General features: G+C 43.2%; 1 protein-coding gene across 1 annotated transcript in view; it reads right to left on the reverse strand.

Moving 5' to 3' along the window:
- Window positions 1-1,284: 1,284 nt before the first annotated feature.
- Window positions 1,285-12,883, reverse strand: part of LOC120920568 (NACHT, LRR and PYD domains-containing protein 3-like) — an 85,167-nt gene continuing 73,568 nt past the window's right edge. Inside the window, exons 11-14 of the mRNA XM_040332714.1 lie at window positions 11,169-11,310; window positions 4,168-4,332; window positions 3,290-3,454; window positions 1,285-1,596 (exon numbers count right to left, since the gene is read on the reverse strand). Of these exons, the coding sequence (XP_040188648.1) occupies window positions 1,509-1,596; window positions 3,290-3,454; window positions 4,168-4,332; window positions 11,169-11,310 (560 nt within the window). The 3' untranslated portion in view covers window positions 1,285-1,508. The remainder of the gene's footprint in view (window positions 1,597-3,289; window positions 3,455-4,167; window positions 4,333-11,168; window positions 11,311-12,883) is intronic.

Genomic DNA, 12,883 nt, shown 5'->3' on the forward strand with positions numbered 1-12,883 from the left:
AATAGTTCCCACACAGGACAGTGGTCTCCTGAAAAAACAGGTAGAAAATTACCACTGTCTGTGTGAGGGAATGCAGCAAAGAGGGAAAACAAGGGAGGGACATGAAAAAATATCCTGTATTATGGTAGTGGTGATACACCCCTTCACTAGGACTAGGACTCAGTGGTAGAAACAGTGCCCAGCAATTAATCAACTACAGAACCAGTGCTGGGCTCTCCTATTAGACAAGTTAAACTATTAGTCCAGCATCCAATGCACACACAGAAGTATGGTAAAAGCAATAAATATTAAATAGTTAAATAAGGCTTTTGTAAGAATAAGGTTTTATTGAAATAAAACTTAAATAGTCTAAGAAAAATACACATTATAAATATATTTTTTACAGATTTATTTTTTTACCAAGTACGTGTAGCTTTACTGCTATAACAGAATCCGCAAAAATCTGATTCTCTGTTCTCATTTTTTATATCCTTTCCCAGTAAAGGGTTTGTTCTGATATTGACCAAACAGAATCCACAACAGAGACCAAACCCCTTCCAGAACAACAAAGGATCGATCCCATTGGCCACACTTCACTCGTAACTGCTGCTAATTGGTAATAATTATGAGGCAACTCTTGACAGACACAATTAGCCAGATTCAGAAAGAGTTAAGCCGGCGTATCAGTAGATACGCCGTCGTAACTCTGAATCTAAGCCGTCGTACACTTAAATCTAGCTAAGATACGACGGCCTGCGCCGTCGTATCTTAGCTTTCTATTTAGGCCGGCCGCTAGGGGTGTGAACGCTGATTTACGCCTAGAATGCGTAAATCAGCGAGATACGCCTATTCACAAACGTGCGCTTGCCCGTCACAGTAAAGATACGCCGTTTACGTAAGGCATTTTCAGGCCTAAAGATATACCCCCCAAAAATGGCGCAGCCAATGTTATGTATGGATGTCGTTCCCGCGTCGAATTTTGAAAATGTTACGTCGTTTGCGTAAGTCGTCCGTGAATGGGGCTGGACGTAATTTACGTTCACGTCAAAACCAATAAGTCTTTGCGGCGTATTTTGGAGCATGCGCACTGGGATATGTCCACGGACGGCGCATGCGCCGTTCGTAAAAAACGTCAATCACGTCGGGTCACGAATCATTTGCTTAAAACACGCCCGCCTCTTCCACAATTGAATTAGGCGCGCTAACGCCGATCCATTTATGCTACGCCGCCGTAACTTAGGACGCAAGTGCTTTGTGATTACAGCACTTGCCTCTCTAACTTACGGTGGCGTAGCGTATATGCAATACGCTACGCCTGCCTAACGTTACGCCCATCTACGTGAATCCAGCTAACTGAGGTCAGTGATGGTGGAGGTGGGGAAGGGAGTTGTGGTTCCCAGGTCTAGCAATGTCAATGTATGGAGGCGAGATCATATAGGCCACACATTGTATACATTAAATATCTTCCTTAATTTTGCCGCTTCTTCATCTCTCCTCCTGCATTATTCACAGCTGTAGCTATGAAGTCATCATATGATAACCTTCAGTCCTGGTCGGAGGGATTCAAGCTTTTTCAGTTCGTTTTGAGTTTCATCTGACAAGTGATTGTACCTGATCCTAGAAGAGAGGATAGAAATGGTCATCAGAGCTCAGCAGATCACTCTAATTTCCTTTACTCCCTGAGGTGCAATAATAAGAGAAATGTATGATGATTATTGTTGTTTTTTTATATACAGTCAGGTCCATAAATATTGGGACTTCAACACAATTCTAATATTTTTGGCTCTATACACCATCACAATGGATTTGAAATGAAACAAGATGTGCGGTAACTGCAGACTTTCAGCTTTAATTTGAGGGAATTTACATCCAAATCAGGTGAACGGTGTAGGAATTACAACAGTTTGTATATGTGCCTCCCACTTTTTAAGGGACCAAAAGTAATGGGACAATTGGCTGCTCAGCTGTTCCATGGCCAGGTGTGTGTTATTCCCTCATTATCCCATTTACACGGAGCAGATAAAAGGTCCGGTGTTCATTTCAAGTGTGCTATTTGCATTTGGAATCTGTTGCTGTCAACTTTCAATATGAGATTCAAAGAGCTGTCACTATCAGTGAAGCAAGCCATCATTATGCTGAAAAAACAAAAAAAAAAAACATCAGAGAGATAGCAAAAACATTTGATGTGGCCAAATCAACTGTTTGGAACATCCTTTAAAAGAAAGAACGTACCGGTGATCTCAGCAACACCAAAAAACACGGAGGACCATGGAAACCAACTGTGGTGGATGACTGAAGAATTCTTTCCCTGGTGAAGAAAACACCCTTCACAACAGTTGGCCAGATCAAGAACACTCTCCAGGAGGTAGGTGTATGTGTGTCAAAGTCAACAATCAAGAGAAGACTTCACCAGAGTGAATACAGAGGGTTCACCACAAGATGTAAACCATTGGTGAGCCTCAAAAACAGGAAGGCCAGATTAGAGTTTGCCCAACAACATCTAGAAAAGCCTTCACAGTTCTGGAACAACATCCTATGGACAGATGAGACCAAGATCAACTTGTCAGAAGTGACTCACGCTGACAGCAAAGGAAGGAGGCAGCAGACAGAAATGACACTTAGTGCTCTGGAGTGAGACAAGTACACACTATAGAGGGAAATGCTTTGTTCATATTTCATGTCTGAGATTTACAACCACTTTAATGCTAGGCTCACACTTGCGTATTTGCTTCTTTGTGTGTTTTGGTGCATTTTTGCAGCATGTTTCCAAGTTTGTTTGTGATGCGGTCTCATGCTTCATGCAGATTGGTTATTAAACACAAAACCCTACTAAAAATGCACCAACATGTTCATGCGCTCCCATTGAAGTCTATGGGGTCAAAATGCACCAAAAGAAGTGCCTGCGTCCAAAAATGCACTGCAGGAAAATGCATAGGCGTGAATAGGCCCCAAATAGATGTTAAATGGAGCATTGTGTGTTTGTTGCACTACAAAAAACATGCCACAAATTGCACAGGTGTGAACAAGCCATAGTGAGGGAGGAAATATTTCTTTATACCACTTCATATACCCCACCTTATGGTTTTCCTGGACCTTCTGCATGTGATAAAATTATTTTGGATACCAAATGTTTGGTGAGTTCAACTATCTGATGGAGACTGTCTGCAATAATTGAATCGGCTCCATTCAGACCAGACATAGAGGTCTTCTGAAGAAAAAAGCCACGATGATTGGAATCAGAATATTTACAAGATTTGGATGTTAAATTGTTCCAGAATATTATTGTCTCAGTCAGTCCTGTTATACTTACTGTAATTCCTCTATCCGGCTTGTTGTCAGAGCTTCCATCAGATCCCTGAAATGAGCACCCTCCAGATTGTTCACAGACAGGTTCAGTGTCCTCAGTGTCTGGTTATTTCTTATTCCAGATGCCAGGTGGGGGCAGGAACTGTCTGTCAGGTGATTCTTATCCAATCTATAGAAGAAGAAAAGAATGTTACCAGAAGAAAATGTATTTCCCCGCTTTATACAACTCTAGAAAATACAATGGGGAGATCCCCAACACTAATGGGTTTCTGCGGATAGATCCTATGGTGTGTACACGCCAGCGGATCTGTTTCCGCGGAGAAATCTCCTCTGGGATGGATTCCAGCAGATCGGATATTTGCTGTGATGCACAACAAATCCATCTGCTGGAATCCATTCCAACGGATGGATCCGCTCGTCTGTACAGACTTACCGGATCCATTCGTCCAAAGGGATTCCCTGCACGCGTCGTAATGATTTGACGCATGTGTGGAATTCCTTATATGACAGCGTCGCGCCCGTCGCCGCGTCATAATCGCGGCGACGGCGCGACACGTCATCGCCAGAGGATTTCCGCGCGGATTTCAATGCGATGGTGTGTACACTCCATCGCATCGAAATCTGCGGAAATCTTTGAGAGGATTTATCCGTGGAAACGGTCCGCTGGACCGTATCCGCGGATAAATTCTCTCGTGTGTATGGGGCCTAAGTTGTAGGTGCTCATGTCAGATTAAAGATTTGTATGAGGCTCCGATTTCTCATTGCAGTAAGATCAGATTCCCTGTGTATGACCATCTACAATCTTCTTTAATTATATAGTATGTTGTACAGGATGCCAGGGATGGGTCCTGGAGAGTCAATAAATGTCACTGTTATACTCACAGTAATTCCTCTATCCGACTTGTTGTCAGAGCTTTCATCAGATCCCTGAAATGAGGACCCTTCAGATTGTTCTTAGACAGGCTCAGTGTCCTCAGTGTCTGGTTATTTCTTATTCCAGTTGCCAGATGGGGGCAATAATTGTCTGTAAGGTCATTATAGGACAATCTGTAGAAGAAGAAAAGAATGTTACCAGAAGAAAATGTATTTCTCCCCCAGGAATGAATGTAATGCAGCACCACCCCCATAGGAGCAGCTTATTAATTTTAGGTTCTATGTTTTGCCTCTCAACCCCAAGAACAGTCTTAGCCCCTCTGACACATCTGGTACACAAGTATCACTACAGACACAATGGTAAAAAGGCAAATTAAAGAGTATTTTACTCAAAAAATGTGCAGCAAACAAAACAGTAATAACTTGAAACAGGTAGTTACAGTGCCTTGAAAAAGTATTCATACCTCTTGAAATTTTCCACAATTTGTCATGTTACAACCAAAAACGTAAATGTATTTTATTGGGATTTTATGTGACAGACCAACACAAAGTGGCACATAATTGTGAAGTGGAAGGAAAATGATGATTGCTTGTCAAATAAATATGTGAAAAGTGTGGGGTACATTTGTATTCAGCCCCCTTTACTCTGATACCCCTAACTAAAATCTAGAGCATGGAAAAAGAGTATGGCACAACTGCAAACCTACCAAGACATTGCCGCCCACCTAAACTGACAGGCCGGGCATTGAGAGCATTCATCAGAGAAGCAGCCAAGAGGCCCATGGTAACTGTGGAGGAGTTGCAGAGATCCACAGCTCAGGTGGGAGAATCTGTCCACAGGACAACTATTAGTCGTGCACTCCACAAATCTCGCCAGCAGCACTCCTGGCTCCTCCTCATCGGGTGCCCCCATGGAGAGCCGCTTTCCGTGGGGCCAGGCCAGTCGGAACAGGACAGGCAAAACAACCAACTGCTTGGGGCCCCGAGCTGACCTGGGGCCCCAGCAGAGCGCCGCCGCTTCCTATAAATGCTGCAGCCTGTAGCATGGCCGAGCTTCTTTCCTCCCCCCGCTTATCTGGTTGGTTTATAGCAGAATCATTTTTTACTCTTGGCTACTTACCCACCCCCCCCCGCTTCTCAACTTGAAACTCAGCAACACCCCCTCCCCCGCTTCTTGCATGGGGCCCCTAAATTCCTTCAAACGGCCCTGCGTGGGGCACCCATGCGGGCGCGCTACCAAGTCCTGCTGCTGTGTCCATTGACTCGATCCCACCCCTGGCTCCTGTGTCACTGGATTTGATTGACAGCAGCCAATGACTCCTGCTGCTATCAATCTATCAAATGAGGACCCGAGACAGTGGCTGGAGCTGCTGGGCTTGTGTTAGTCGCTGGAATGATCGGGTTTAGGTGAGAAAAAAGGGGGCTCTTGGGGGGAGCTACAGAAGGTTTTTCATCTTAATGCATTATGGTGCAAAACCATGAGACTTTCAACTCCTATTTACTAATTAGGTGGCTTCTATAGGCAATTAGTTCCACCATTTTAGTTAGGGGTATCAAAGTAAAGAGGGCTAAATACAAATGCACACCATACTTTTTAGGTAGTTATTTGTAAAACAAATTTGAAAACCATTTATAATTTTCCTTCCATTTCACAATTATGTGACACTGTGGGCCAGATTCACAGTAGAAATACGCCTGAGTATCTACTGATACTCTGGCGTATTTTCAAATTTGCCGCGTCGTATCTTTAGTTTGAATTCTCAAACCAAGATACGACGGCTTTAGGCTTCGATCCGACAGGCGTACGGCTTCGTACGCCTTTGGATCGTAGGTGTAATACTTCGGCGCCCGCTGGGTGGAGTTTGCGTCGTTTTCCGCGTCGGGTATGCTAATTAGCTGTTTACGGCGATCCACGAAGGTACGCCCGTTCGTCGCATTCTCTTACGCCATCGCTAGTCGGCTTTTCCAGGCGGATTGTTACGGCTGCTATTTCATGGCTTAGATTTAGACTGCCCATGTTAAAGTATGGCCGTCGTTCCCGCGTCGAATTTTAAATCTTTTTTTTTTTGCCTAAGTCGTCCGTGAATAGGAATAGACATAACGCACGTCGCTGTTCAAAAGATTACGTCGGTGCAACGTCATTTCGCGCAAAGCACGGCGGGAAATTTCAAAACGGAGCATGCGCAGTACGTTCGGCGTGGGAACGCGCCTAATTTAAATGATACACGCCCCATTTAAATTAGGTGGGCTTGCGCCGGATGCATTTACGCTACGCCGCCGCAAGTTTACAGGCAAGTGCTTTGTGAATCAAGCACTTGCGCTTAAAACTTGCGGCGGTGTAACGTACATGGGATACGTTAGACCGCCGCAAATGTACCTGAATCTGGCCCTTTGTGTTGGTCTATCACATAAAATTCCAATAAAATACATTTACGTTTTTGGTTGTAACATGACAAAATTTGGAACATTTCAAGGGGTATGAATACTTTTTCAAGACACTGTAAATATGGAATATACCCTCTAAGATGTGGGGACTTTAATGTCCAACAAAACTTTTTATATATTTAACCCCTTCACTCCGAAGCGTAAAACAAATCGAAATGCCTCAATTGCACAATTTTGCAATTTTTTAGCCTACCTAAAACACACTGGCCCAGATTCTCAAAGGACTTACGATGGCGCAGCGCCATGTACGCCGTCGTAAGTCCTAATCTGAGCCGTCGTATCTATGCGACTGATTCTTAGAATCAGTTCCGCATAGATATCCATTAGATCCGACAGGCGTAAGTCTCTTACGCCGTCGGATCTTAAGTGCAATTTTTTTTTGACAGCTAGGTGGCACTTCCGTCGGATTCCCCGTTGAGTATGCAAATTAGCTAGATACGCGAATTCCGAACGTACGCGCGGCCGACGCAGTAAAGTTACGACGTTTACGTTAGGCTTTTCCCGGCGTAAAGTTGCCCCTGCTATATGAAGCGCAGCCAATGTTAAGTATGGCCGTTGTTCCCACGTCGAAATTTAAAAAGTTACGTCGTTTGCGTAAGTCGTCAGTGAATGGGGCTGGACGTAATTTACGTCCACGTCAAAACCAATACGTCCTTGCGGCGTATTAGGAGCAATGCACACTGGGAGATTTCCACGGACAACGCATGCGCCGTTCGTGAAAAACGTCAATCACGTCGGGTCACAGTAGTTTAACATAAACCACGCCCCCCCTTCCACATTTGAATTAGGCGGGCTTACGCCGGCCGATTTACGCTACGCCGCCGCAACTTACGGAGCAAGTGCTTTGAGAATACAGCACTTGCCCGTGTAAGTTGCGGCGGCGTAACGTAAATCGGATACGTTACGCCGCCGCATAGATACGCCATTATACGAGAATCTGGCCCACTGACACTAACTGACACTGATACTAATTTAAAAATGCTTTTAAAACAAATCCTGCTCGAAATATACTCACCCTTGACCCTGAACTTGACCTTTCATCCTTATTTGACCCAAACACTAACTGAGGCACTGACCTAGATCAAACCTTGATCTAGCTCATTTTCAATTTTTTTTTTATTTTAATTATTTTTATTATTTTTTATTTTTTTTTCTACACACACTTGTTTCCTCTCTGCAAGGACAGAGAGAGATATCATGTATCTCTCCTTGCCATTCACAGAGAAAACACTGAGAGGGGGGAGTTTTCGGACTTTAAATGAGGCAAAATAAATGTACCTCCATCCCAGGTTCAAGTAAATAAGAAAGGAATGTGGGACTTTAAATGAGGCAATTGACTTGTGGAAGTAGAGTGGTTGGTAAAAATTATTTATTTGTAACAATGGTATGAAACAAGTAACTCTGAATCTGCGCCGTCGTAAATTTAAGCGTATTCTGGAAACCAGATACACTTAAATTAGGCTAAGATACGAGCGGCGTAAGTCTCCTACGCCGTTGTATCTTAGGGTGCATCTTAGGGTTAAATGTGTGTCCTAGGGAGTGCATCTAACTGTGGGGGGATGGGACTTTCTGGAGGAGGAGACAAATCGCTGTTCATAACCAGTATGAACAGCAGATCAGTCTTCTCTCTCGTGACAGAATGGAGATCTGTCTGTTATTGCGGGTGCCCGGCACTTGCATCGGCTCCTTCGTCGCGCCGCGGGCATGCGCGGCCACCTCCTACAGCTCTTAATGTGGCCGACGTACGGTTACGGCGATTCGCCCAGGACACTCCCAGCACAAAGAGGGTTATGCAAATAACTTGCATCACAGAAAAATAACAACTTCGATGAGGCCGCATATATGCATACAGTCAGCGGGACGGGGGTTAATGGTTTTTGATTATGTGGCCACCTTGTGACCATTTTTGGTATTACTTGTAATTTCTGTATTTCATTTCCCTTATCTGCAATGTATTTTCCCCTTCCTCATATGTCAGTTATTGTATCCTCCCCCTCAGGACACACATGAAGACTAAAGCCTCGTACACAAGATCAGATTATCCAACAGGAATTGTGTGATGACAGTATATTGTCAGAAAATCCGACCATTTGTACGCTCCATCGGACAATTGACGGGATAGAATGCTTTAAAATTGTCGGCCAACAAATGTGTGTTGTCAGATTATCCAAGCGTGTGTATACAAGTCAGTCGGACAAAACTCCAAAGTACAAACACGCAAGCTCGGAATTAATGCTCACCATAACACAACATTAGCAGAAGTTGCCCAAAGGGTGGCACTAAAGAGCTGAAAAAACACGTAGTTCCGTGTTTTTTCACCGACAATTCTTTGCCGTTTGTATGCAATACAAGTTCCTGACCAACGCCCTTTGGACAAAAATCTGATCGTGTGTATAAGGCTTAACCACTTGGAGCCCCGGCCATTGAACTTTGGCGGCCACAAGGTGGCTCTACAATGGCAGGAGGACGTCTATTGACGTCCTCGGCTCCTCCGGCCACTGGGGGGCGCGCGAGCGCTGCTGAGTCACTGAGTTGCCGATGCGCTGCCTGGTGGCCGCGACGTCCTCCACGTACCAGCGATCGGCCGTTACACAGACAAGGATGTGGATCTCTGTGTGTAAAAACAGAGATCCACGTCCTGTCAGGGAGAGGAGACCGATGCTGTGTCCCTTGTACATAGGGACACAGATCGGTCACCTCCCCCAGTCAGTCCCCTCCCCCCACAGTTAGAATCACTAGTAGGGAACACATTTAACCCCTTCCTCACCCCCTAGTGTTAACCCCTTCCCTGACAGTCACATTTATATAGTAATCAGTGCATATCTATAGCACTGTTCGCTGTATAAATGTGAATGGTCCCAAAAATGTGTCCGATGTGTCCGCCATAATGTCGCAGTCCCAAAAAAATCACAGATCGCCGCCATTACTAGTAAAAAAAAATAATAAAAAAAATTCATAATTCTGTCCCCTATTTTGTTGGCGCTATAACTTTTGCGCAAACCAATCAATATACGCTTTTTGCTTTTCTTTTTTTCCCAAAAATATGTAGTATGTAGAATACGTATCGGCCTAAACTGAGGAAAATATATTTTTTTATTTATTATAGCAAAAAGTAAAAAATATTGTGTTCTTTTTCAAAATTGTCGCTATTTTTTGTATATAGAGCAAAAAATAAAAACCGCAGAGGTGATCAAATACCACCAAAATAAAGCACTATTTGTGATGCAGTTGCAAAAGCTGAAATTTCGCCTGGGCAGGAAGGGGGTATATGTGCCCAGTAAGCAAGTGGTTAAGAATAGGTAATATTCCTTTTCATCACCTTAAACATTTGTATATCAAATCTACCACATCTCATTGTACGGTATCAGTGTTCTGCATGCAAACACATTCGTGGATATCAAGTGTTTGATGAGTTCAGCTGATAGAAGTCTCAGGAAGAGATAGTCACTATGACAACAATAAGAGTAAAACATAATAGTTGATAGTAGATTGTACAAGGTCAGGGACTTTTTTAAACACAAAATGGTGCTTTTTTTCTCTTTTTTTGGTGAAATAGACTTCAATGGAGAAGCCGCAGAAAAGCATGTAGTGTGTTTTTGCCGCAATTTGCGTTTTTTAATCTGGCCACAAACAAATTGGTCAAAAAAAGCATTAAGTGCATATCGCGGTAAAATCGCAGTGAAATTGCGTGTGCAAAAAACACATAACACACAGCAAAATGTAATGCAGAAATGGCCAAAAGCAAACTGCATAGGTGTGAACCGAGCCTTTAACAGTAGACGATAACAGAGTGCGATAAAATTCTAATGCCGCGTACACACCATTACTTTATGTGATGAAAAAAAACGATGTTTTGAAAAACGTCAATTAAAATGACCGTGTGTGGGGGAAAACGTTGTTTTATGTCTTGTGAAAAACGACAAAAAAAAATTGAAGCATGCTTCAATTTTTTGTGTCGTTTTTCAAAACGTCGTTTTTTGTGTCAATTAAAATGATAGTGTGTGGGCAAAACGACGTTTAAAACAACGTTTTTAAACCCGCGCATGCTCAGAAGCATGTTCTGAAGCTAGCTTCAATGGAAAAGAGTGCTGAACGTAACTGCGCTTTGCTAGAGGCAACGTCGTTTTTGAAAATGAAGTTTCAAAAACGTTGTTTTATTTCATGATTTAAAACGTCGTTTTTTTCATCACATAAAGTGATGGTGTGTACGCGGCATTAGATTTAAGCCAGCCATAGATTGTGCAATTTTCTTTCCTGCAGAAAATAAAATCGCTTGCTTCTCCATCAACATGGTCAGTCATGATGAGGGAATGCCTCCCACGAGGGTGCCAGGAGCCACCCTTGCCTGTAAATTATTGCTAGTGGCTATAACCACTGGCAAAAATTGTATTAAAACTCCAACATATTGGTACATGCTGGTACAATCAGATTCATCATACATTCATCATACATCATACATCTTGGCCGGTTCAGCAGTGACTCAAACTGTCTATGGCCAGCTTTAGACAGCAGAATGTTAAACGGTCCCAGAATATTATTGTCTCAGTCAGTCCTGGCATACTCACAGTAATTCCTCTATCCGGCTTGTTGTCAGAGCTTCCATCAGATCCCTGAAATGAGGACCCTTCAGATTGTTCCCAGACAGGTTCAGTGTTCTCAGTGTCTGGTTATTTCTTATTCCAGATGCCAGGTGGGGGCAGGAACTGTCTGTCAGGTGATTACCAACCAATCTGAAGAAGAAGAGAAGAATGTTACCAGAAGAAAATACATTTCTCCCCCAGGAATAAATTTAACTATTCTCTACACTGCAGGGGTAGGCAAGCTTAAAGAGGAAGTAAACCCCGGCCGATCTTTCTTTTTTTTTTCAATCCTAATGCCGCGTACACACGACCATTTTTCATGACGATAAAAATGTAATTTTTTTATTTGGTTATTAAAAACGATCGTGAAAAATGGGCATTAAAAATTTAGAACATGCTCTAATTTTTCTTGTTGTTTTTCACGTTGTCGTTTTTCACGTCGTAAAGGCAAGAATGATGAAAGTCAGCTTCATCGGAAATCCGACGGAAAATTCCATCAGATTTTATTTAATCGGAAATCCGATCGTGTGTACACGGCATAAGAGTTTTATGAGACGTACAGTATGTATTTGTGTATTTTAATGTTTGCATTATTTTCCCATGTTCTCACCCTTTCTTCTTTTTCAGGTGTTCTAAGAATATTCTTCTCTTGTAATGTTTGGGCTTGATTCTTAGGGCCAGATTCACAGAAGAAATACGCCAGAGTATCTACTGATACTCCGGCGTATTTTCAAATTTGCCGCGTCGTATCTTAATTTGTGATTCACAAACAAGATACGACAGCATTTGGCTAAGATCCGACAGGCTTACGGCTTCGTACGCCTTCGGATCTTAGGCTGCGTCGTTTTCCAGCGTCGGGTATGCAAATTAGCTTTTACGGCGATCCACGAAGGTACTCGCGTGCATTACGTCGTCGCAAGTCGTTTTTTCCCGTCGCAAAGTTAAGCCTGCTTTTTCATGGCTTAACTTTACTAGCCATGTTAAAGTATGGCCGTCGTTCCCGCGTCGAATTTAAATTTTTTTTTTTGGCGTAAATACGTTACGCACGTCGCCATTCACAAACACGTTGGGGTGCCGTAATTTCACGCAAAGCACGGTGGAAAATTTCCAAACGGAGCATGCACAGAACGTTCGGCGCGGGAACGTGCCTAATTTAAATGGTACACGCCCCATTTGAATTAGGCGGGCTTGCACCGAACGGCTTTACGCTACGCCGCCGAAAGTTTACACGCAAGTGCTTGGTGAATCAGGCACTTGCGCTGAAAACTTGCGGCAGTGTAACGTAAAGACGATACGCTACGCCACCGCATTTGTACCTGAATCTGGCCCTTAGTTGTTTAAAATTTTAAATCATTGATTTTGATGAGGAGTATCATGTTATGCATTCATTGTTCTTTTTGCATCTTCAAATAACACAAGCCAAGAGCAGGAATGGTCACCAAAAAAAGCATTTTGGACCTCAGCCTTACTCCTTTTTATACCATAGGTCGGTTGCCTGGGACCAAAAAATCAGGGAATTGAGCACACATAACCTTTTCTCCCAGCCTGGGCCAACCGCTAACTCAATAAATCAGCATTAACAACCTGCTTACATTCCCCTCAATGGTTACTGCTTTGGGAAAACATTTTTTTTTACTCCCCGTAAAATCTCTTTCTCTGAGTTCACTGAAGTACCCAGCTCCCACCCCTCTGATATTGTT

This window comes from Rana temporaria, chromosome 13 (assembly GCF_905171775.1).
Source record: "Rana temporaria chromosome 13, aRanTem1.1, whole genome shotgun sequence".
NCBI lineage: Eukaryota > Metazoa > Chordata > Amphibia > Anura > Ranidae > Rana > Rana temporaria.